General features: G+C 41.2%; 1 protein-coding gene across 6 annotated transcripts in view; it reads left to right on the forward strand.

Moving 5' to 3' along the window:
• Nucleotides 1-5,582: 5,582 nt before the first annotated feature.
• The window catches only part of TUB (TUB bipartite transcription factor), a 91,076-nt gene continuing 69,358 nt past the window's right edge, over nt 5,583-27,300 (forward strand). For all 6 annotated transcript variants that reach the window (XM_067540733.1, XM_067540735.1, XM_067540734.1 and 3 more), the window contains exon 1: nt 5,583-5,894. In XM_067540733.1, the coding sequence (XP_067396834.1) occupies nt 5,857-5,894 (38 nt within the window). In that variant the 5' untranslated portion in view covers nt 5,583-5,856. The remainder of the gene's footprint in view (nt 5,895-27,300) is intronic.

The raw sequence follows: 27,300 nt of genomic DNA on the forward strand, positions 1-27,300 counted from the left end.
TTCTGTGGTAGTACACAGTTTGGTTTGGTTTTTAACTGTGCCGATTGCAGAACATAGCAAAAAAAGCCCATTGATCAAGAAGTACTTGAATTCTTCAGAGGCAAATGTTCTCAGGACTTGTGATATCAGTAGAACATGTACTGTAAAAAAGCCCTAAGTAGAAGTGTCTGATAGATGAATTCATATACAAACATCAAAAAGGCCACTCGGAACATTTGAGCTGTTTGAATTGGTGGAAGTGTTTACCACAGTGTAATAGCCTGAGAGAGTGCTTTATGTTTAAAAATAAAGAGTGTAAAGGGTGATCAGATTTCAAGCTGAAAAACTTGGACATTTGCTATGAGAGAGAGGGAGTTTGTAGGGTATGGTTTCAGTGTGGTATCAGAAAGATGTGCATAAAGTGGAGAGAAGGGAAGGAAAAAGGGTCTCATTCCTTCCTCTTACATTTTCTATGCTTTAGGGTTTTTTTTTCTTTCATTTACCTTTTTTTCATCTGCTCCCCGCTCCTCCTCTTTTTTCCCTAGCTCTCACCCTCTTAGCTCCCCCTCACGCTCTTTATGCCACACTTACTGTCATTTGTTTCCAACTTTACTCTTCTGTTCTTTCCCACCCTCGATATCCTGCCACAATCTGGTACTCACTTCTGGGGCAGATGAGGTGAGCAGAAGTGTGGATCCCAGTCATCATTCTGGGTCAATAGTTGCCTGCATATGGGACAATGCAGCTGAATTATCTGTGCACTTAGAGCTGTGTCCAGAGTCAGACTTGATATAGATCTGACTCTGAAAGAGCAGTCCTAACTGGGAATCTAATGGAGGGTCAAGCTGGTACCCTTATTGTAGGAGAGACCTCAAGATGGCCCTTGAAGTGCATATAACTTACTGTCAATATTTGGCAGCTCAGCCTGGACTTGGATCCTTAAAGTGGCCAGTTTCATGACAGTTACTATACAAAACAGGACAAAGCACTTGTGCATAACAAGTAATTTTTGTATGTACTAAAGCAGGAATATCTGTGAGCCAACATGATAGCTGGCTGCTAACTGTAAACAGAACCGCATCCATCAAAAGCTATTTAGTTTTCTTGCTTAATTAGTTTTAGTCACCAAGCTGATGGGCAAGATTTAGTTCCAGCAGATGAAGAAGAGAATTTTTAAAAGGCTAAGTGAGGTGTATATATACACAACACTGTATTATCATAACAATGATGGAAGCCAATGCTGTAGTTAAGATTGCAAACTCTCCTTCATAGCAAAACTATTGTTCATTGAGAACTGTCTCTCTCTACATACAGATTTGTTGCCTGAGCAATTATTCCTAGTTTGTCCTCCATGTAAGGTAGTTGTCCTGCAAATACATTTTGAGATTGAGATGATGAACAATACAACACAGCTTTATCTAATAGTTGAAAACATCTGAATTTGTTACAAAACCTTTTCTGGCAATCAGGGTAGAGACATCCAACATGGAAGCATGAAACCTCAGTCTGCTGACTTAATCCTTGAAACAGATATTAAATACTTGTACCGATTTGGAAATCAGTGTGCAGGATATAAGTGTGTTACTGAAGATTTTTTATTCCATTCATACTCTTGTATATTCTTATTCTCTCTTACTAGAGCCACCTGCTTCTTTGTTGTTTCTAGGCTGGCAGAATAGCATTGTTCAGAGACAGTCTGCTAAGAACATAGAGATCCTCAAATCAGCATATCTTTAAACATTTCCCATACATCTTAAACCTCTTAACTGTGTCCCTGCATTAAATTAAATAAAGAAGCTTCTACCTTCTCTATACCATTTTATATAATATATATAAAGCTAACATAGAGAAGATAGAAGCTTCTGTTTTCTTTTTTTAAATATATGCACACACACACACACACACACACACACACACACACTTTTATCATGTTACCTCTTATTCATCTCCTTTCTAAAGTAAGCAATCCTAATCTTTTCATTCTCTCTTCATGTGAGAGCTTTTCCATGCCCTTAATCATTCTTATTGCTTTCTCTGAACCACCTCTAATTTTACAGCATCTTTTTAGACGGTCACCGTGCCCCAACTGCAAAGGACTTATGTTCACCATGACCACATCGTAATGCACAGCGGCTGCTTGAAGATTTTGTGGGGAGAAAGGGGTCAACAAGCTGGCTCTTCATAACTCTGCTCCTCCCTGCATATACACTCATCTCTTATCATGTTCTTCTTCTTTCTTTCCGACCAATGCTGCCAGCTTTGACTCCTTGTCGCTCTTATCTTTGTGCTTTCTTCCACAATGTCTGTGTGCAGGGCACATCCTCCCTGAATTGATCCATAAGGATTCCTTTCTGCCTTCAAGGTCCTCCTCCAGACACACTGCTACCTTGATGCCTACAAGAAAATATTAAATTAATACTTCTGGGTAGATGATATTTAAAGAAAATAATTCAACTGACCGTATTTTTGTCCCTCTCCTCCATCCTTCCTTAGCTGCCTCTCTCTGATTATGATCTCTTCCAGGCTGGAAACTATCTTATTACGTGTTTAGACAGGGTCTAGCTGATTTTGGGAGCTTCCACACCACACTCCATACATCATTTTTCTAATAATTCATTTAAGATGTGTGTGCTCCCAGCCTCTTACTGCAGAAGAAGTAGAGCCCAGCTTTTTGTGCTGGGACTTGTACATACTTAACAGCCTTTAGAAGAGCTTAGCAAGGGACAATTGCCTAAATAAATTGGGGTTCTCGGATGGCTGCTACATCCCCAACCACTGGAAGATTGTTTGCATTCTGTTGAGATTTAGGACTTGTATAACACTATACAAACTAATTACTTTATTGTGGTTTAGAAGGTAGGGAGTGGCATCATTTCACAGAGGTGGAAACCGAGGCACATAGAGGTGAAAGCCAAATTTTCACACCTGGATGTATAAAGTTAGGCACCTAAGTCCATATTTAGGCATCTAACTATAAGAGGCTTGATTTTTGTCGGCAGGGCTAAGCACCTGCAATGCCTGTTGAAGTAAACTAGAGTCATGAGTCCTTAGCATCTCTGGATATAAGTGTGTAAAGTTTGGAAATCTTGCCCTAAGGGACTTGATGAAGATTGCAAAATGAGTCTGTCAGTCTTGGGCTCCACTTCTTTTAAAGTAAGAAGCTAGGGCAGGTGGAACCTAAAGATCACCTGCTCCCACCATTCACCTGAAATGAATGATCAGTACCATGGTTGCTTGTTTTCCAGTAGCACCCATAGGGTATATCTAGAGTGCAAGTGAAGGTGTGATTGTAGCACGCGAAGGCACTCCTTTAATCAAGCTAGCACAGGTAACAGTAGCAGTGTAGACATGGAGACATAGGCTTCAGCAAAGGCTAGCAACCAGAGGTACATACTCTGGTTGCTAGCCTGTCACCCAGTGTACACTGCTATGATTGTATAATAGATGGAAACAGCATGGTTACACACATAAAACACAATCCTAGTTTACGCCTCGCAGTGATTACTGTTCCTGTTAAGAAAGTAGTTTTTCTCCCAAGGATTCAGTCTTTGTCTACAGAGCTGCCAGTTTTTGGTCAACACCAGGATCCAAGTGTTCATGAATGGCTCACACCATTCAAGGGTTTCCTCAGTGAATGGATGATGGGTTTTTTCTTTGCCTTCTACTTATATCCCCAAAGTTCATTGTCTTTGCCCCATCCAGGGCAACCCCCAGTGCCTTAGTGTCTGCTATCTTCCCATCCTCTGTTTACAGCATATGCAGATTTGACTTACAATACTTAATTTACATTTGACAGAGATACACATCTTATCTGCTGGCAGAAAGAAGCCCGTTTGTCAGCTCTGCCTTAACACAGACTGTTTAGGAACATATTTCCAGTACATGGACATAACTCTTTTCATGGTAGCAATAAATACATCTTGCAATGATTATGAGAATCCGTATGACACAGGCTTTTATTAGATAGTTTACGGCAGTGGTTCCCAACCTTTTTGGCTCGAGGGCCATAGATATCATTTTTACAACCCTGAGGAGCCACCATTCTCTGTCAGCAGCCCCCTCCCCACCCACTGCAGCCAGACGGAGGAGTTCAGCAAGGAGGTTGCCTCCCTCCTCGCTGATCTCCCATCCCCCTGGCTGCAGCAGGGAAACCTCAGGCATCCTGTGGCTCCATGCATTCTACCTGGGTCCCTGGGCAGTGGCTCCCTTCTGCAGCCACTGCCAAGGGGATGGGAGAGGAGCACTGATCTCCCTCTGACTCCAGCAGGAATCCCCAGCACCTAAGGACCCAGGCAGAGCGCTTTGCCATGCTCCCTGCTACAGCCAGGGGGAGGGGACTGGGGCAGTGCTGATTTCCCATCCCCTTGGCTGCAGCAAGGAGCCTGCACCAGTCTTTTAGCCCTGTGGTAACTTGCTCTGCTTGGGTCCTTACTAGGCAGCGCTCCCTTCTGCAGCCAGCAGGAGGGGAGCAGTGGACCACTTTGAAAGCCCCCACAGGTTGGGAACCACTGGCTTCCATGATATTCTTGATGGATATATACTACAAAAGCAATGTGTGTTAGGTGTAATGAGCTTGGCAGGCCTGATAGGAATTGCTGACATAGAGTAGTGAACCTTTTGCCAGCTGGGCACCAATGGGCCTCTATGTCACAACAAACTGCCCCTTATACGTGTAACTTGGCATGGAGCTTCCCAAGAGTCAATCAGCCCCTAGATTTCCAGACCCCCGAGGAGAGCCTTGAGTGGCTGTGAAAGGACTGAGAATAACTTGGGATCTTTAGGACAAAGCAGCGCCAAGCTTTCACTCCTGGTGACTGGTTTGCACGCGCTACCGTTCCAGTGTGATCGCTGCCAAGAAAAGGGCCAGCCACATTTTTAAAAGGTGCGGTTCTCCTCTGGCTCTCTGTTTCTCCAACGTACAGGGAGGCCAGGGCTGTAGATTTTGCAGGCCCCCAAAGGCCGGCTGGGAGAGCCAGGAGTGGTGCATGCAAACAGCAAAGCCCTGGCTCCTGCTAATGCGGCAGCTGCCACAGCAAGCTGTGTCCTAGCTTCGACTGCACCTGTCGCCCAGCTTCAGTCCTTGCACGCAAACCTATGGCCGCAGATGCCGCGCGGGGGGGCATGGCAGGGCACCCCTCAGAAAATATCCAGCCACGAGTTTGCACCTCCTCTGCTCCCTCTCTCCCCCCCAGCTAAGGTCTTTCAAACCCCCACCCCCGGCTGCTCCAGTCCCTCTGCGCCCCAACTTTCCTCCAGCTCCCCCCTTCTCAGCCTCCCCTCCGCTTCCAGCGGGGTAGCGACTCCCCCTCGTCCTGTGCAGCTGCCTCTGCCCCCCGGGGGAGCGGGGGGGGGTAGCCCGCATATGCCTAGAGCAGCGGCCGAGCGGCGGGGGCGCTGCGAGTGAATCATCGCTGGCCGCGCTGGCGGGGGGCTCGGCCCGCCGGGATTGGGCGGCGGCGGCAGAGCTGCCCCGGGTAATGACCCAGCGCGCGGCTCCTCCTCCTCCTCGGTGCAGCGCGGTGCCCCGAGCTGCAGAGGAGAGCAGCGGGCGGCAGGCGGGGTTATAGCCGGGGCGGGCGGGCGGGCGGGCTCCCCGCGTTCCCGCCGCTGCCAGCGGAGAAGTGGGGCAGCGCCGGCGGGGCTGCTCTCTCGATGCTGCCCGCCCCGGCGCGAGGAGTCCGCCTCGAGGGGCTGCTGCTGCTGCTGCTGCTGGGATAGCCCCCGTCGCCCTCTTCCGCCTGCAGCTGCTTCCCGGGCCGGACAGAGGATGCTGCTCGGGTCGCGGGCGGCTCTGACCAGGGGACCAGCGGCGGCGTCCTCTCCTCCGGCACCGAGCGCTCGTGCTGCCCCCGGTGCAGCCGCCGCCTGCGGGGAGACATGACTTCAAGGCACCAGGCGGACTGGATCCCGTACAGGTAGGGAAGGAGCCTCCCGCCCTTGCAGGGAGCAAGGGCAGCCTGGCAGGCTGAGCTCGCCCTCAGCGCTGGGAAAGTTTTTAGGGACGGGAAGGGGCTCCCCTTGCTTGGAGGGGAGAGCTTCTCTCTCCCCCTCCCCGCCCGGGGGATTTTGGTTTGCTCCAGTTTGGGGCTGAGCGCGCTCCTTTGTGCAGGGACGGGCTCCCACGGGCCAGTGCTGTCATTGCTGGTTATTGCTCTGGAGGCCAGACAGCGAGTCCATTTTTGCTCCGTTGGGGGAGTGTAAGGGGGCCTGGCCTTTGCTTGTCCTTGTTTTCCAGATTGAAACCTGAAGTAGGCTGGATCTGCTTTTTTAAAAAAAAACACGCGAGAGAAATGCTGTGGGGCACGGCCGGTTTTCTGGAGGAAGCCTTGATACTTTCTTGCTTTTGCCTCCCATGTAAAGATGCCCTCCCTGCACTCCCACCCCCCATCCTCTCAGATACAGATAGGTTCTAGGATATCACTGGTGTGAATGTGAGCCAGATGGGACTACCTGAGCAAGAGTCCATATTTTGGGCCCAATCCTGCTCCCACTGAAGTTAACGGTAGCTTGACCTCTGACTTCTGTAGGAGCAAGTTTTAGGCCCAGTCTGTGACCAGTAAACGTCTCTGGCTGCTATAGTACATCCTTGACTATTCGGAAACCTACTTTTATTTTGCAGCTGAAAAGCTTTGTAACTGTTACATGCCTGTGGTGTTCAGAGGCACCAATGTGCAGCAGCAGACAAGCTTTTGGGGGTATCTTGGTGTTAATACAAAATCAGTTCCAAAGACCATCCCTGTTCTACTTCGCTCATAGAATGAATTGCACCATGAGTCCCATGCTGCACTTGCATTAAATAAAAGGGACAGTCACTGGGGGAAGGAAAGGAGTTTGGAAGGTGTTGCTCAAACAGATTAGGCACCTGGCTAAGCATCTGTAGTCTGAATCCCCAGCTGATTTTTCTATTGTAGGCATTAGTGGGTAACTTCTTGATGGGAGAACAAAGTAACTTTTTGTATAGGATGCTTCAAATTCTCCTTTTCCTCTTGCCTCACTCTCCCACTCTGCTACAGCATAGACACAATTTTGGCCATATAGAAGCCTGACAGTCAGTATTAGTTGCCCTCCCTGCTGCTGCCGCGCCATGGAGAAGAACTGTGATTGCCATGGCAGCGCCAGCCATCGCTCTCTGTCATTGGTTCCTTGGTTGCCATAAGCTACCAAAGTCTGTCTGCTGGCTCTCTTTCTGGAGAGGTGTGTACGTCAAAAGTGTAGTGGGCAGCGCCTGTCACTCTAGAATGGATCCCCTTATCCCTGCTTGTGTGGAGAGGAGGAAGGGCTGCAAGACAGACTGCAGATTGCAATTCAGACTTGCAGGGCAGCTGCTCTTTAGGGGCTCTGATTCTTGTTTATGTCTGAACTGGCACTGTGGCTGAAGTCATTAAGAGTTTGGGCGCACAAGGAATACAGGATAAAGATTTCAGAAGATAGACTCTGCTTGTTTACATCAATGAGGGGGTTTAGCCCCCCACACAAAAAACCATGGGAATTGCATTAATAAATAAAAGTGTGTTTGGGACAGAAGTTCATTTATCTCACTTTTAATAAAAAGTGCACAAATCTAGTTATGGTACAAAACTACTCATGAAAGTGACATGCAGCTACTTTATTGCTTTTTAATGCTGCATCTCCTCCTTGTCCCCAAAAAGTTGCTTCTGCCCTGGCAGTGGCTACATTACAGGTTGCTAATGCATCTACAGGTTTATGTTGTTGTTTTTATATATTTGCAATGTTTGTCTTTTGAATATTTTATTTGTTTTTATATTGTCTGTTTCATGAGATTTCCAGTGGCTGGAGCAGTGCTCTAAACACTTTTTTTATTACTTATTTTTAAGAGTTAATTTGTTTATCAGATTTCATTTTAAAATGTTCAGTGTTTTAGGTTGAAAGATTGCAAAAAGAAAGTGTGTGAGAGTTTTATTTACTTTAATATAATGGCTTCATTTTATAAAATCATATATATTTCAGGGCGTTAGTTACTGGGGTTATAAATGGAGATTTTTTTAGTTTGAATAGGTATATTCATAACATTGGTAAACAACAAATCTATCTTATCCATGTTCCACCCGTTTCTGTGTAAATCAAATAATTCTTTATATGTAGATAGTTTTCAACACTTTTTGGGAGGAAATCTTTTTATTTATTTATTTTTTTAAGTTCTGTACAAAACAAGTACAACTGTTTGAAAAGTATTATGGGAAAACTTTGCCCTTATATAAAATCCTTCTTATGTGAATTGCAGCTATTCTAATGCCTAGACATCACAGTGACGGGTACACTTTAAATACAGAAGATGAATAAATCAGTCCCTAACATGGAGTAAAAATGAGGTGGTTAATGATGCAGATAAAGATTGTAACGTGTTTTTCTTTTGGGAGATCCATGTGGATTATAGTCCTAATGAACATAAATATTTCAGAGATTCAAGAGTTTTAAAATGATTATACAGAATGTAAGAATACTATCACTGATTCCTGGACTGTGCCTTCAGGATGCGTATGTCAGTAAGACAGAGCACAAAGGAAGATGAAATACTGCTCCAAAAAACACTAGCTAAGCCTATTAGGTAATCTGTAGCCATGTAGTAAGGGAGAATGTACCACAAGTACAAATGTTCCATGACTCTTCCCAGTTGCAGTCTGGCTGTTCCCCTTATCTCACATAGTATACAGGCCAGGCTAAACCTTTGCAGAGGTGCTGATGGTGTCTATGGAGAGGGAAATAAAGCATGATGTGTTGCTACGTTTTTCTTTACACACTGCTGTTTTGGTCTCCTTTGTACTGCACTATTCATAGAAACATACTACCCTTGGCAGTGGTTCTTCATATTTGCCTCTCTTTGATGTTTATCACAATCTGTCTGGTTTCAGTTAACTTATGTTTTCTTTACATTACAACCAGCAACTGAAAAAAAAATCAAATTCTTTCTGCTGTGAAGTAAATGTTTTTGTTTAGATTTATGTTAATTATATCAATTCTGTCCTATAGAACTTGAGCTCTTTATTTTTCATTTACAAGGGGCTGGACCCTGAATTGTGGTGAGCACTGGCAAATCATATTAAACTCTGTTGCATTCAGTACCTCGGAACACCCAACCCAAAATATGTTTATCCAGGAAACTTGAATCTCTAAACTGTTTTATTTCAGTTATTGAATTATATATGAAAAAGTTTTACTAAATTAAGGCAAAACTTGCTCTTCTCAGAGATGTGCACAGTAATAGAAAACCCTGAAGTTGTGCACATCTTAGACTATGTTCTTTCCATCTGATAGCAAGATTTATATTGGCTGATTTGCTTGGAGATATCCTATCTCCTCTTGTATGTCGTCCTGGTTTCTGTGCTTGTTAGCTTTTAAAGCTGAAAGGTCTGTTGCATACCTGCTGTTGGTTGTCACATACCACCCAGGCTATACAATGTCAACAATGGATCAGAAACGGACCTCTTCATAGGAGCTAAGCAAGGCTGTGTCATCGCTTTAACTCTTTTTTCCACTTTCCTCCTTCTCCTCGCTGACAAGTTCCCCTTCAGACTTGACATCTAATACAGAATGGACGGAAATCTCTTCGACCTCATTCGCTTCTGATCCAAGACAAAGACTATCACTAAGTCAATCATTGAATTCCAATATTCAGATGACTCTGCCCTGTGCGCCCACTTGGAAGAAGAACTTCAAAAAATAGTCATTGCTTTCTCCGAGACCTACAGCCAACTCGGTCTCACACCCAACATCAAGAAAACTGAAGTACTCCACCAACAGGCTCCAAAGTACCAGTATTCTGCTCCTATAATTCAGATCAATAAAGAGAAACTGGAGAACATCAAGCACTTCCTTTACCTCGGCAGCTATTGTCGCAGAAAGCTGATGTTGATGAGGAAATTCAACACCACCTTCACTGCACTATTGTAACTTTCGGGCGCTTGAGAAAACATGTCTTTGAAGATTGTGACATCAAGAATCAAACCAAGCTTCTCGTGTACCAGGCCGTTATCATCTTTGCTCTCTTGGAGTGCTGAAACCTAGACACCTCAAGGTTCTTGAACGATATTATCAATGGTGCCTCCGCAAGATCTTCCTAATCAAGTGGGATGACCGACGCACTGACATCAGTGTTCTGCCCTAAGCCTAAGCCTCCAGTATTAAAGCTGTAATCATCCATCACCAACTCCGCTGGGCTAGTCATGTTCTTCAAATGCCAAAAAAATTGACTCCCGAAGCAAGTCATGTTCTCACAGTTGAGCCACATCCAACAGATGAGGAAGGGCAAAAGAAAAAGCACTTCAAAGACACCCTCAAAGCCAACATGAAATAGGATACCCAACCCCTCGACTGACCAAAATGGAAAAGAATCTTGTGGCAAAGATCCCAGTATTTAAAGATCCAATGGTGACAACAGGAAATGGAGAAACAGGAAAGGAGGAGAGAATGCGTCGCAGCCTGACTCAACAATCCAGATCCATCCTTTACATTGGGAAATGTCTGCCCCAGTTGTGACAAGATCTGTGGATCTCAAATCAGTCTCATTAGCCACCTGCGGATCCATCAGCAATAACTGGCTATCATTTTATGGAAGACAATCATCCTCAAACTCTGAGGGATTTCCGATATTGTACAGTTTCTTTACTATAACTGTGTGAAACTCCCATTACTACAAAATAGACAAGTGTAGTAAAGGGATAACTGCCTCTATGGTGTTGTAATGCCTCATAGCATGTAGTTTTTGTGACTATTTGAATAGGTATAAAAATACTTAGCTGATTTTTAATAAGTTTCAGCAGAACAACATTTAAAACTGTTTATAAAGTAGTATTTTTACACCAGAAAAATATAGTACTGTCAGATGAAAAGTGATGTGAGCATGGGGAAATGTGTCCCTAGTTCTCGGAAGCTTTCAGCAAAGCATCTGTGTATTTCTATTTTAAATCTACAGAGGTCTGCAAATAATCCTACACAACCCAGCAGGATCCTGTGAACTGTACAGCATGGGATCTAGCAATTTTAGCAGTTGGCTCTATATAAAGTAACTTACATATACAATACAAGAAATGTACATCTAGCAGCAATATATTTCTTTAAAAAGACATTTGGATTGTACTTGAGTTTTCTGTTGCTTAAATATATTTGCCATGAAATATCTAAGTTGTTCTTAGAAATCCTAACCTTTTAAATGGTCACTCTATAGCAATGCTATTGATTTGTAAGATAAAAGATTGATTGGATAAAAATTGTGTGGAAGAAGTGCAGTCAGAAATTCACAAATACTGGTAATTGGATTGGTTGAAAGTTTTTTTTGTTTTGTTTTGTTTTTTTCTTAAAGAGATGACATGCAGATAAGCTCTGTAAGAAGGATGTTGTTGAAGATGAAAGTGACCAATACTTGTTCTTAATCTATTAAGTTCAAAAAGACATTTATTTGAAGTATATTTTCAGTCTTTTAGCCCTGCACATCAAGGGCTACAATACAGCTAAAAAACCTAGCTTCTCAGATGGGTTCGTTTGTGACTGTGAATGTGTGGCAAAATATGCATGTTGTCACTCAGCCTACCTGCTTGTAGGTGGTAGTGTTTGATGCTTAAGGAGGAACGTGCTTAGACCACATGTCTACTGCCCACCAAATCAGGCTGATGGGACTAGTCTGAGGATTTCTGTGATGGGTAAAATTTAACATGGTCTCATCCTTTAAAACATTTCACTTATAACTCTGCATAATATGGAGACTGTCCTGCTTATATAAGATGTTATAGAAAATCCAACTGAGATCAAAACCCCATTGTGCTAAGCCTTGTACAAACACATCATAAGAGACAATCCCTATCCAGAAACATACTACCAAATAGACAAGCCAGACAAAAGATGAAAGAAAGGGAGTGTTACTGTTCCAATTTTACAGCTGGGGAACCAGACACAGAGGGTCTGATCCACTGAAGTCAATGGGAATGGGACAAGGAAGAATTGTGACTTGCCAAGGACACTCAGGAAGTCAGTGGCCGAACTGGGAGTGGAACCCAGCTCTGTTGTGCTCAGGCCAGTGGTGGAACCTCAAGACCATCCTGACCATTCTAATAATTAGACTGAGACCAACATGTCATTTAAGGTAAAGCCAGTTTAGGTATCAGCTAGTAATGACATTCAGTAACTGATTCAGCTCCGGCCCAGCTCAGTAGAGACTTTGAATGTGTGTGTCCTATTACAAATACCTGAACCGCCAGTTTTCTTTTCTTAAGCATGAGAATTTGGTCTCCCTTTGATGCTTCTTCCACTTGCTGACTTTGGTGGAAGGCAGCATTTCTTCTATGTAACTGGCTAAAAATGCTGCTTCTGGAGGGATGGATTTCCTCCACATTTCTCTTTGTCTGTTTCCTTTCCCTCATTTTGATGACTATTCCTTGTTTTTATTTTCTATTTACTCTCCTCCCATACACTTTCCTTTTAACTTGTCCATATTTATGTCTAATCTTTGCTGCCCCAGGCCTTGTTGTTTTTTCTCTCCTGTTTGCTTTTCTTCTTTGTTCTCCATGTTGTTCTCTTGCATAATTTATTTTGCCCCTTAACATTGCTTCAGATATTTCCTATCATCATTTTCAGTGCACAGGGATTAATTGCTAGGCTTTCAGGCCATTCAGAAATCTTCCTCCTTCTAGCTGTCCCTGAACTGAATGAAACCCCACAAAAATAGGCACATTCTATTGTGTTACTATAGAGGCACTAAAGAGAGCAGTGTGTGAATGAAGAATGCATGTGAGCCTGCAAGCATGGTGCTTAATTTCTATAAGCAAATAAGCAGAGGGAACCTCCTTAAAACAAAAAGGTAGGAGACTTTGCAAAATGCAGACTCAACAGCGATGTTGCAGTCTGAAAATTACTGTAAGGGGAAAAAAAGCAGCATAGTGTTTTATAAAAATCATAAAAAGTGGTCTTTCTATGGAAGACATATGAGAGAATCAAATCAAGAACAGCAACTCACGTTGGTACACACTAGGGTGTTTCATTTGCATTTTTATATAGAGTATCAGCCTGCTTATGAAAATAGTGTGGTGCTGTATTTAAACATGGCATATCCTTATATTAAATCTGCTCCTCTGACAGGTTTATTATCTTTAATTGGGATTTTATTATGTATAACTCTTAAATAATAGTATCCCAATTTATTATTTTAATAGTTCAGTAGTTAATACCCTTTAAAATTTAGCTGAAATTATTCATTCCACATATTATCAAGCATTGGTAGAAAAGGTTTCCATTGTTGCTGCAGGTTGCTCAAAGATAAACTTGCACAAGTATATTTTTCTAAAAGTAGAGTTTTTCTACCTTTCTACTGCTTACTAATGCTCTGATCACTGTGGTAGATAGGTGCCGATTATAAGGATTAGTGGATTGCGGGAAGATATTCCTACAAGTGCTAAATTGTGTCATGGGAAGATCTGTGCAAATGAATGAGAGTGGGGAACAAAAGAAATACCTCCTTGGGATTTTGCAGCCTTCTTTCCTATGGGAAGGCCCATGCAAAGAGGCAAGTCTAGTGTTGTGCTCTGCCCATGGAAGGATGATGTCAGGGAGTTCTGCAGCTGAGGGCTCTCAGATAAGAGTGCCCTGCTGTAGATCCCTAGGAGTTTCACCTTGAGCTCTGTTATTAACTATTGATGTTACAGTAACACTCTACAGATATACAGGGAGACTGTCCTGTCCTGAAGATTTTATAGTCTAAAAAGATAGAGAACAATAGACAGGCTAGGAAAAGGGGTATAATATGCCAACAAAGTGATCACGCTGATTATTGCCATCTATCTTGTTACTTCCATTTTTATTTATTTTTTGTTATAGATCATCAGCTGCCCCTCTGGTTGGCTGATTTCTTGTGAGTGTTGCTCTAGAGCGGAGTCATAATGAAGGCAGGATAGGAGAGAGTGGTGGTCTTACAGCTGTGATCAGGAAAGGAGTTCGTAAATGCACAGCCTCAGGGCAGCCCTGCAAGTGGCCCCTTGCCTCAGTTTCCCTCTTGATTCCTCAGATAAACTCCGTTTAGCTACCAAGTAGCCCTTTTTGTGGGGTTAATTTATTACTGAAAGTCCCTCTACCGTAAACCAGAATCCCCCTCTTCCCCCCCCCCCCCCAACAGTCCAAACAACAGTGTCCCACAGGTCTCAACAAATCCAACACCAAGTACAGCTCCAGCATGTCTTACCACACCTCGCCCCAGCTCCTGGGCACGACTCAGATGTCTCTCATCATGCCTCATCCCATCCAGTTGGGGTGTTTCTTTGCCATGTTTCCTTGGCCGGGGGGGTAGGGGGGGTCAGTGCACTGACCCTCCTCCATCATTCTCAGCCTTCAGCCGTCTCTGGCCTTCTGGCTTCAAGTCTTTGGCTCCGAGAGCTAGCAGCCATCTCCTTCTGCTGCTAGCCTTCAGCCCTCTCTGGCCTGGGGAAGTTTGTAGGTGACCGCCCTCCCCCAACTGCCTTCCACTTTCACCAGGCTGATTGGGTTCCACTGCTTAGCCAGGGAACTCTCTCACTGCTCTCTCCTTCAAGGGCATCCCCTTGCTGAAGATCTCAGCCCAGCTCTGTTCTTCCTCTGAGCTTTCTTTCCTCTCTGTTTCTGGACTCCCCCTCTGAGTTTCTTCACAGGATTCTGGACTCTTGAGTTCTGAGCTTCTCTCTCAGGCTTCTGGGCTCTCATTTATAACTCCGCAGGGCAGCCCCACCCTCCTCATTACACCAAACTAGGGGACAACTGGGCTGAAACAAGAGGCCATATCATTTCAGCCAGCCACTCTGTTACAATGTTCCATGAATAGGGGCATGGAAGAAAGTGCAGAGAAGGTTGTGGGAGATGCAGATAAATGAGAGGATCTTAGCTAGAGTGGCATGAAGGGATGACTCAATAAAACACACGGTTGGGTAAGTAGGGAGAGGAAAAGTTTTTTAGGGCCAGGACGGCAAGGATTAGCAGTTTCAACCCAATATAGAGAAGAAGATGCAAGTGGAAGGCGTGACAGAGGTGAAGATGAGATGGTCAGATTTACAAGCAAGGATGGTAATCTTAATAGCTGCTGTCTGTATGGATTGAAGGGGCAACATGGGTGCTAGAATGATGAGGGTGCAGGTAGGTGTCTTACAGTTGACCAGAAATGATTCATATGACTCAATCAAACCCAGGAAATATTTAATCTAGCATCAATTTTATCTTAATTTGTTGGCTTTGTATACATGGAGGCTTTGCTACCAGGATTTTAGTAACTCTATGTGTATGGTGGGGATTTGTTAAATGGTTTCAATGTGTGTCACAAAACTAGAGGATGTAGAAACTTAAGAGGGGTGGGAGTGTGGGGGTGTGGAAAAAATGATGTATGTTACATATATTTTCTTTTTTTCCCCCCACTAACTGGAAACTGAAATATGTCCTTACGTGTCTGTTTTCCCTCCACTGCTTACAAAAATTGCATTAATAGGGTTGCTAATCCTGAGATTTTGGTTTTACTCTGAAAGGGGAAAAAACAACCCAATTTGAAATGTTTTCTTTAGGGGAATGGTGTGTGTGAAAACACAGTATGGCCTCATCCAGCATTAAATATTAACTGCTTACCAATCTATGCAAAAATGGATGATGATTCTATGGCAGGCGGACTTATCTATCCATGGATAAGGTTAGCCTGGTGCTGAATAGCTAACTTGTTCCACTCGAAGCTTCACTTTGTACTGTAGAGTTGGGAAGTTGCTTGAAGGGAGGGGCTTAGAAGTGTACTTTGTAGGAGACTTTCCACTGATTTCATTGGGGTTGAATCTGGGCTCAAGGCTCTCTGTAAAATCACATTCTAGCTGAGTGCATGATGGAAAATTGTCCACAATATTCTGAATTTGAGAGGGAATTTGATTTGATTGTGTTTGAGACATTGTGTTCACTGTCCGAACAGTTGAGTGCTCCAGCTTTTTTCTGTGAAGCTGAGTTTTAGCTTTAGTTCTCAGATGTTCCCGCACGCTGAGTTCTGAATTGTAAGTTTGATTGTAAAACTTGTAATTCCTGCTGAGATGCATGTTAGCACAAATCTGTGACTATTATAATTCATAATTAGTGATGTAAATCATCTAACAAAGGTAATGAAGTCACAGCATGAGTTTTGAATGGTATATTTGATTGTAATCACAATTTTAACTACCTGCAAATGAGGAATTATATGTTGAGGAAATTCCTTGATTAATTTCAAATAATAAGTTTGAGAATATGAGTGAAATTTACCTACAGGTGGATTAGATGCATCAGTACTTGATCCCTAGTTAGGGGTGGGATCAAAACAGTTCTCTTTTCTAATGATATCACTTTGAAAGTCAGAATGGATATCAAGTACAAAGCTAAGTACTTTCCTCTAATAATGACTATGCCAAAGCAAAAATAAATGGAAGAGCAGTTGCACTTCTTTCAAAGTTAGATTGCAGTTTGTCATGTCTGTTGCAGCCAAATTTTCATTGGTCTTCAAAGGCAGGAAGACACACTCTACTTCTAGACTATAATTCTAATAAAACAATGTGAAAATTAATGCAAATTAAAAAATATGGCTTGCGTGGATGCTGACTTGGACTAACCACTTAGTTACCTAGTTGCCACTAATAATGACCTAAACAGACATAGTATATGCTAGAAAGCATCCCATTATTTTTGGCAGATATAAAACCCAAACCCAGGGTAGGAGGAAAAATTGCTTTTTCACTGTACAAGGTTTTGAAGACCGTGGGGTAGCATGTATTCTTGTATGCCTAGCTAAAACTGCAGGGTAGGTATATGGGGAGATCATTCATCTTTTGGGACATTGCATCTACGGAGCAACTGTTAAATAAGATTAAAGTTGCTTCTGTGCACCAGTGAGCCAGACTCTGATCATTGATTCTTCCAGGTTAATGAATTTTAAATCTCTTCATTTGCTGTTGTTGCAGATGTTTTAAAAGGAAGTAATGTACAAAATTGTAGGGAAAGTTTTCCATACTTTCAGTGGAATAATGCTGGCACTGTTTTGTTACATTTCCATAAATTAGGCCTAATAACTTTACTTGGCATGTTACTAAATCTATCCTATAAAACAAATTTTTTCCTTTGTTTGATGTTGGATTGGGTAAGTATCTTTTATGCTATTTGATCTCTATCTGAAATTGATTACATAGGTTCCTGTGATCATTAACCCTTGGCTGTTCAAGGATAAACTACCCCAGCATGAGCCATTTACTCTAAACCTCTCCTCTAATGCAATTTTCTTCTTGAACCAGAATTGTAATTTCAAGTTAGGTAAGATATAAATGATCACAAACATTCACGTTTATTTTGGGATATCCAGAATAACAGTCTAGAAAACTACACAACAAATTTGAATTATTTTCTTTTAAGAGTGTAATTTTAATTTAGAATTTCCAGGCTTTGTATATTTTTTTAACTACAAAATTCCCTTGAGGGTTTTTATGCTCTATAAATAATTGAGAAATATATTTACAACTGTAACTCTGGGTTAACACAATGGTTTTTGTGGATGGGAATATACAGTTAGACCACTTATTCTGAAGCATGAGGCATTCTGGAAAAGTATTTAACTTCTGTATCCAGAACAACATAATCACATAGATTGAAACCCTATCCTTATTGAAGCCAATGGCAAAACTGCCATCGATTTAAATGTGTCCAGGATTTCACCCATTGTCTTAAAGATACAGCAACTCCAACCTTTAAGAAACTTAAAATCAAATGGAAGCAGTTTTATTTTCCATATGAAAGTTATGACCCTGAGGCAGGCATCAGTTGCTTATTTGTCTAATAGTAACTATATGCTTCTGACTGTACAAAATAAAAGCAGTCCTGATTCCAAAGACTTTACATTCTAAAAGTATAAATTAGGATTACAGGCAAAATAGTAGCATTTTAATTTTAGGCTAATGTAAACCTACCAGATACAGAATTTTATGGGGGATTTAAAACTTGTAGAGATTATGGGTGGGATTTTCAAAGCACTATGGGTTCATCTAACATTGCTCCCACTGTTAGCCCAATACTGAGTCCTTTTGAAAATTTCATTGTATAACTACCACTGAAAAGTTTGTTCTGCCTATACAAAATGGCATGCAGCACAGGCTGTTTTTGTGCATTCCTTAATAAGAATAACTCATTCTCAGCACAAAATGATTATTATCAAGAAAAAACAAAATACATCATAGGCACAAAAGCATTAAGTTTTCGCTGTGTGATGAGTTATACTTACAGCCATTTAACCATACTGGGAGTTCTCAAATTAATTCCCTGTGTGTCGTGATGTAAATTCAGCCCAAAGGGTCTTAGTCTGGTTATAACTAGGTTTGCAATTTCTGTTTTTTTTCTGTGACCAAATGTTTGGATTAATGGTGCTACACATGCATATGCAATAAGCAATAACTAGTGTGTGACTTTGCTTTTTACTCAAGCTGCATTTGACTAGTATCATTTTGTTGCTCATTCCTCAGCAAAACTTTTATATGTTTTTTTTTCTCTCTGTGTGCGCGAGCGTGCGTGTGGCTGGCAATGATTGCTACTGTTTTAATAGTCCTGAAATTATTTATCTTGTGAACTGGAAACAATCTATTCATTTTCCTTCTTGCTTGCAAACCATTTTCCTGTATATTGTAAAAATCAAATAAGTTCTTCATGAACTCTACTTAATTTTACCTTAGTGAGTACTTCCCTTTTTTTATATGAATCCTTCATGTCTGGAAAATTGCTATGTGGTATCTATCCTTCTGATTATTAAATGTCTCATGCTCCTTTTTGGAAGAGTAGGGATGCTGGCCAAATTTCAATTAGGGTAATTGCAATTCAGTTTTCAATATTTTGCCTACTGCTGTAGGATTTCTAGACATGGCATGGGTTAAATTTAAAACTTGTCATTAAGTCAGTAGTGTTAAGTCATTAAGTATAAGTACCCTTCCTCCTTGTAGTACAGCTATTTGTAAATAACTAATGAATAGCCCTAAAACAACCAAATGCCTCAGCAAGAAGATGTCATGCAGCGGAGGACACTCTGTTGAAGATTTCTTGCCTCTACTCCCAAGTGTATGCAGTTGGGAACTTTCACTTAAAGTAGTCCTAAAATAGCTCGATTCCAAATGTAGGTAAGTCTTTATAAATTAGAAACACCTTGACTTGTACCTGGAAGCAGATGGGAAACAGGCACATTCCACAATAATTTGCTCACAACACACTACATTAAGCAAGCAGGTTATCACATTGCAGTAATCCAATGTGGAGGTGACCAAGGTATTGAAGGCATTATGATTATTGCATCAAGAAATGACTGCACATGACCACAGTTAAAGGTAAACCATGATATTCAAGAACTGCTGGGGGTCCAATATGAGACTGGGAAACTCTTTGCAATGGGTGCATGCATTCCACCAGTTGAGGAAGCAGCTACAAATCCTCAACAATTCCTAAAATTGCTCATCTCTGCCAGCTAGCCTTCCCTCCGTCATTTCTGGATTGAACTTCTTGTCATCCAGATTCCAGTTCTGGCCAGGTACTGAGAAAGAGAGAAAACTTGGACCACTCAGATTGATAAATAGACAGATGTAAAGCTGAGTGTTGTGCACATATTGATGGTTCTGCAGCCCAAATTGCTTCACCATGCAGCCTCATATCCCATGTTAAATAGGAACACATGAAAGGAATTTTGAGGTGAAGTAGCAGCTAACCAGTACCATCCTTTAAGACTTCAAAAACAAGAAGCAAGGGAACCTTTGGAAAACCATCAATCCCTCCTGCTGGGACTTGCGATATACAGCAGCACATCATCCTCAATGATGTCAAAGGCTGCTGGTAGTGGGGAAAAAAAATCTATGATGATTTACGTGGATATCATAATCTTCTCTTCCAGTCTTATGCTGCTATGAACCAGTTGTGGTGTTTTACCCCACAAACTGGAACGCAGTTCCAGTCAAAGTGGTAAGTCAAAGTGATTGTACGCAGACTATATATTCAGTTAGTACAGTGCTTTGGGACCAGTTTAGATGAAAGGCACCATATAAGTGTAAGGATTATCATAAAGTTCTCATTTGTCTGAGGCCTCATCTACAATGGAAAATTAGGTTGGTTTAACTACATCAGTCAGGGGTGTGAAAAATCGGACCTAACTCCCTGTGTAGACAGCTCTAGGTTGTCAAAGTATTCTTCTCTTGACTCAGTTACCTCCTCAGGGAGGTGGATTAACTATGCCAAAGGGAAAATCTCTCCTGTCGATTGTGGGTAGTGTCTACTCTGAAGCACTACAGCTGCCTGAGTGTTGACTGGAAAACCTTTTTGACTGATCTGGATGCCAAGTCCAGTTTTTTTTGTTTTGTTGAGTTCTTGCTGTTTCTATGAGTCTAGTATGAGTATTCCAAAATGACTGCAGAGAAGATGAAAAGGAATAACAAGGAGAAAGATGCAAATACTTTAGCAGCTTGGGCACTGATATTGAGAGTTGTGACTTGATGTGCAAATAACCACAGTTGGCACATGATATATTGATTGCATCCTGTCATGCGATGGGCCTTCAGCTAGTTCATCAACAAACCTGGAAATATGCAGTCATGTATAATTATCTGGGAAGCCTGGCCAAACATACGCTGGCATATGGATTTCAATTACGAGTAGAAGGAAACCATATTTTGACTATATAAACAGTTCAATTTTGGAAAGTACACATTATTCATCAATATTTAGAAATAGCTTCCCACCATGCCAGAAACAGCTTAATTGCATCTGATACAGTTGTACAGGACCTCCAGCATCATCTAGTCCAGTTTCCTGCATCTAGCAGCCAAGATAGTAATTTTTTATTTTAACAATTGTACCTCACCTTGTCTGGAACATCCATAGCGACTCATATGTCATGAGTGGTCCATGAAATAATTGCCTCAGTGGTCTTTACATGCAGATGCCACTTCTGTTTTTAGCTGTATTTGCTTGGTATGCACCATTGCTAGCTAAATAGACACTATAATGCTTTGCCCTATGTGACAGTTTGGGGAATCTTGTGAATTCTGTGTGGTATTATGAACTTTCTGTATGTATCTTTACCAAGCTGCAAACCCCATTTTGAATGTGCAGCCCTGTGCATACTGTTGTTTTTCTACCTTCACATTGGACTCAGTTTTAAAGGGTAGTGATACAGGGTTGACCATATAGAGTTTTTAAATCAGGATGGTTTGCTATTCAAATACAAACATCCTACATGATAGACTGGTTTCCCCCACAGGAGAAGTGGCTTGTCAGAGGAGGAATAGCCTGACAACAAAGTCACCTGGAAGAGGTTTGGGATCCCCTGAGAAGGCTGAGCTGGTAGTCACTTGACAGAGGGACTGAAAGGCTATAGAAGAGCAAGAGCTGCTTTCTTAGGGGATTTTGGTTATTTTCACCATCTTAAGCAGATGGAAGCTGTTGCAGGAACCTGATGAGGCAGGGGGAACTCTGCCTACCTGAACTCAGACAGTTCCACAAGGACTCTCCAGGGAAGAGTGAGGCACATTGCATATGGGACGTTTATTATTTTTCTAAATGATCTGTACTCACTCATGCTATTGAGTAAACAGCAATGGTGCTTTAGAATCCTGTGCGAAGTTTCTGTGTGTTGTATGTTATACCTATTACGTGACCTTGAAGAATTAACCAGTGACCCCAGAGCACCCACATGGCTGGAGTTCTTGGAAGAGGGTGTGTTTAAGCTCTGAGTCTGAGGGAGTCAGTACTAGTCCCAGGTGTTAGGTAGCTTGAGCGCAGGGTCTAAACTCTCAGGAGAGGCAGATCAGCACCCCAAGATTATGCCTAGGAACCCCAAGTTAAGGGCAGTGCATGGATTCAGTTCTGCCTCTGGAGGCTTAAAGCAGACAGGTCCAGTGGTTGGATCTCCCACAGCAGTGTATTAAGTGCCCAGGAGGGAGCATTTGACTAAATATGTGACACCCTGATATGATTTTCATTTGAGAATCTTGGACTAAGTTACAAAGGAGGAGAAATATTATTATCCCCATGCTACGAAAGGGGACACTTGAGATTGTGACTTTGTCACATAGTGAGTCGATGGGAGATTTGTGGTACGTTCCTGATCCTACCTCCCTCCCAACACATTCTCATCACTCTAACCACTGTAAACCATGCTGTCTTTTTGGAGTTTTTCCACTGTAAGCATTTACAACTCCAAATAAGAATAATGGTAAGCATACACGTATCCAAGACACACACTCCAAAAAGTTATTTTATGGTACCTGAGGCTTAAACAAAGGCTTCTGGGTGTTTCGGGGTTTTTTTTAAGCAACAGTAAATAGATGTTGAATAATCAGTGTAGGAATGACAAGAATAAACAAAAAACACTTTCTATACATTGTACATTTAGTACCAAAATACATTTTCCACTTGCTAGAACTTATTGCTTATTTTTATGACCAGTGTACAAAATATTGTTTTTTTCACTCTTTATTCGTGATAGCTTTTTCTCCTCTATAAAATCAGTAGTAATCATACCCCAGTATTATGCATTTGCATCATATTTTCCGTATTTTAGTTGGAATTTTCCATATGAGTGAATTAGCAGTTTCAAAAGTGTGTTCACCACATGTAGGCCTTTAGTCCTCAGTGGAGAATTGCTTTTATGGTAATTGTTGCCTCTGTTGCTGACAGACAACATGGCAAATGAACTGGAATGATTAAAATGGCAGTTGCAGTCTTACATTAATAAAATATGAAAATGATGGTACAAAAGCCCTTTTGTGTCATGGCACGATGCTATTGTTAGAGCATCTATTCACTGTTTCTACCTGATTCAGGAAGACAGATACTGTTTACATCTTACTTTTCTACAGTGTCTTATCAGCAGTGTAAATGAAAACATAGCAGAGCATATCAACAGTTAAGTTTCCATATGTTGTCTGTAATAACTTTGTGTGGCTTCTGGCATCCACAGGAGAAAAGTGTTGATGAACTGATTCTGAACATTAGTCTCTTTATTCACTAGGGACAAGTTTCAAGTTAATCTAACTCACTTCAGTGAGAAGTGAATCCAGACTTCTCCAGAGGTAAAGTCTGCTCCCATTCTCTCTGCTCCTCATTCTCTTGGTGAGGAGAAACAAAAACTGCAGGACCTGTATTATCTTAGGACCCACTTCTGTGGCGTGCTTAGCTCACAACTGCTACACACATTCCTGGCTCATGTCAGTGACATCCCTTTCAAGTTATGATCCAATGGGGGGATAATTTGGGCTTCTGGAGTTAGACTTGCATGCATAACTTTGGAGGTAATTTTATACAGACAAAAAACATATTTTGGAGTGGGCAAACTTGCAGATTTGTAGATAGCTTTTGAATATATAAAAGGTGAGGAGTTACATTGTTCAGGACACACTTCCTGTCTTGAAGCTCTCACTGGCTGAATGCAAACACTTGGGAAACAGCACTTTTCATGTACAAATTGAATATGAATTTAAGTTTCATCACAGCCCTGCTGCCTGGGATCATAGACTCAGATTAAGACAGGGTCATATTTTCATCTTTCTTAGTAGAAAAAATTAGTTGTGTGCAGCTAACTGTGTGCTTAAGATGTTCTTTTAGATTATACCATAAAAACTGATGTCTTGTCTACCCTGATGTCTTGGGTGGATGGAGTACTTCCAATGGCTTTTTTGGGAGGAACATGGAACTGCCCTGGTAGTCCTGGCCAAAACGTCTCCTCCCCCTGCTTCCACATTGTGCTACGTGTCTCAGTTTCAGGGTAACTGCATGTGTGTTGCCCCTTCATGGTCCCGCAAGGGCACCCATGTAAGGTTTCTAACTCTGCTCTTGGGTGGAGACCCATGCCTCTCTTCCTCATGACCAGTGGTTTTAAGGCTGCACAGCTCCCTGCCTTTCATTGTCATTCCCCTACCAAGCCAGTCTTCTTAAAGGCCAGCACCTATGCATTGCTTTCTCTCCAAGGGCTATGAGCAGCTAATTGCCAGAAATTACAATTTACCACACAGCTCTTTCTAAGTAAGCACATTTATTCTTAAGGTAAGAGCATTACAGAGAAAACATAAGAAAAACAATAAACATTTAAACACACTCTAAACATACCAGTAGTCACCCATCAGCCTCATTGGGCCTTAGTAGACCAAAATCTTTCCAACCCTTTTGCAAGGGCCAGAAGTTCCTATCCATTAGTAGGATCATAGGCCCTTAGTCAATTTAAACCCAGTCTTTTTATATCAAAAGCCCTTTCTTTGTCTGTGGGTCTCTGAAAAACTCATTTTGAACCAGCATATGCAAGCCTCCCTACGGGATGGTACGTCTCTGGAGGTGTTTGACAGCCTAAGTTATTTACCTGAATCACCCCACCATCACCACTACTGTTTTTGGTTCCTGGAGGAGTTCTGATAACCCTCCTCACTAGAATTGCATACAATTCCAACCCACGGTGATACACCAACTTCATATGATATGGTTCCCAAACATATTGCATGTGGCTGCAATATCTGTCACATTGTGCACTTAAAAAGGAAAAAAGGAATAGTAAGAAAAACAGATTTTCTCTAATTGGTAAATAAATTGCAGTGTTTTCAATATGAAGAGTTAACATGAAAACACCCATTAGGATTGCAGATTTGCTTTCCATTTTGTTTCAAAGCACTGACAAACAAACATACAATTTGCAACCCTATATAATTAAAATCTTGCCAGCATTCTAAAGAATTACAGTTCTTACAAATATCCAGAATATAACATTCTGGTATAAATTTTCACTGTGTGTGCAGGATTAGCAGCACAACTTTAATGAGAATTGTATTACTAATTCCTTGATCTTTGTGCTGGTAATATATGCTTCTTTGGCTATTTTGAGACTCAAAACTATTTCCTGGAAAAAAACATTGTTTTATGGCTAATGAAGAATACGTAAGCAATTTCTCAGATGGCTATCATTTAGTTTATAAAGCATGCCAAGCCATTTCCAAATAACAAACAAAGAGAAGACTAAGGGCTAAATCAATTAAGAATGGCTCAAATGATGTTAAATCCCAAATTCTTTCATTATTCTAATAAATTTGGATTTTATATTGTAATTTAGGGATTGAGAGGGTTTTTTTTTTTTGTTTGTTTGTTTTTTTGTTTGACATTAGAAAACGTTGCCATACCTGGAGTTGTGATGATTCCTCAACCCTACCCCCTCAACCCCATTTCTTTCATCCGTCGTCTTGAAGGAAAGCTTAACATTTTCCCTCTTAAAATATTTAAGCTATTTAAATGTATGTTAAAATATTTTCCTAGAGGTCCATCACAATACATATCTTGTTCTTTTGTTTTCCTTGTATATTACTATATGGAAATGTTGACTGTCTGACATTAATTTTAAAAAACATAGGCAATACATTAACATTGACAGGTTAATCAGCCTCTCTCTTGACAGCCCCAATTTCACACCCACGGTGTTATTGCAACTTCATAGACTTCAGTCTTGCAAACACTTACTTAAATATTCCCATCGAGGCCAAGAGGATTACTTATGTATAAAAATTAGACGCATTCAGCAGCCTTTGCAGGATTGGGACCATAATTTTAATTGATGGGGCACTTAATACCAGCCCCTAATTTCAAGCACTTACAATTCCAGTGGCCTGCAAACTTCCATATTTGTTGTCAGATGAAATGTGACTTAAGGAAGGTTTGGTATAATTCTCTTCTGATTGTTTATGGAAAGTATTTTTCAAGACTTAAATTATTTTTTGGAGAGGAGCACAGTAATTAGGGACTATACCAGTTGGGTCATCTCATCCAGCTTCCCAATATTGATAGTAAGATTATTGAAGAAATTTTGTTCAACACCAACAAACCATGTTTTCAAACTCTTAAAACCACCAACCAAAACTCTTAAAGATGATCCTCATGCACCTTGAAAACTTAATTTTATACCACAAAATTAATAACCATTCAATGTGGGGGAAACCCCACATTTTGAAGCAGGAGCCATTTTGGACATCTTACAGAGGGTTGGGAATGGCACCTATTAAAATGAGTGACTTCAAAATGGAAGAATAAGAAGAAAGGAGAAAAGTACTCAAGACAAATGTCCCTACACAGGGGATGGTGATTGGAACTCAGATTCTCAGGGAAACTTGTTCCCGGTGTCATAGAATTGAGAGGTTTCCCTTCCACACCATTTCCCAGGATCCCTCTCCTTTCTGGCAGCATGGCTTATGTGGACAGGGTTTGCACATGTACACGTGTTTAAAGCAAAGTTTTACATCTTATTATGAAAGGTTGGTATACCAGGTAACAGCCAAAAACAATGAAAAACATTTAAAACAATTTAGTCATGCAAGTAGGTAGTAATCGATTTCTAAATTTAATTTAAACAAAGAAAATGGAAGATTATTAGACTTGTCATTCTGCCTACAGCATCTCTTTTTAAAAGAAGTGAGAAAATTGGAGCTGCTTCTGTGTAGTAACTTTAGGTGGTGTCTTTCCTAATTATCTGCAGAAAGTGTCTAGTGGCCAGGCAGAGCAATGTGTAATGCTCACATCAAGTCACAAAGACCATTAGTAATTAAATTGCGTTCATATGCTTTCATTTGTATTTCACTTCAGGCAGATGGTGGTTAGAATGTATTCCCCATTTTTAGTCATTTTCCCTGTTTGCAGATGGTGACTGGGCTATCACTATTTCTTATAACTCTGTGATTCCTCCATACAACATTTGAAAAAGTATTGGAAGAGACATCCAGAGTAATTGTTAGAATAAATTGTAGTTTCTCATGTGATTTGCTGTAGGCAGTTTGAGAGAATCAAATGGAGACAACTCAGTAATAGGATAGATATACCATAACATATGCCATTTCTATGTTTGTTCTTGTTTTCTTGCTTGGCAAAGAATTAATAGGAATCTTTTAGAATGAAAGTAATTCATATTCAGTAGATCACTGGGTAAAGTCACTGGGAAAAACTGTCTTTATTAAATGAAGCATGTTTATAAGGCTTACATAGTGTAATTTCCCCTAATTTTCAATTTGCAAAGCACATGTTCTACCCAACTGCTCTCGAGAACCAAATATGTTTCATGGCACATGCAATATAAATGAGAGCTGGAACTGATTGAAGTGTTCAGTATCCCGTTTGGATCTGCGATTATTATAATCTATGAAGTGCATACAATAGGAATGTGAAGGAATTTAGGAATAGGAAGTCCATTTTCAGTATGGTTCTAAAATTATCCTTACATCATGAAAGATCTTTGGCAGTTTGGAAAGACTTAGTGTAAGGGAGATATAGGAAACAGATTCAAGAGATCATTGAGGTGATTTCTGCTATAGACAGTCTAAA

This window comes from Emydura macquarii, unplaced genomic scaffold (genome assembly GCF_026122565.2).
Source record: "Emydura macquarii macquarii isolate MOO-44397 ecotype Brisbane River unplaced genomic scaffold, CSIRO-AGI_Emac_v2 contig_587, whole genome shotgun sequence".
NCBI lineage: Eukaryota > Metazoa > Chordata > Testudines > Chelidae > Emydura > Emydura macquarii.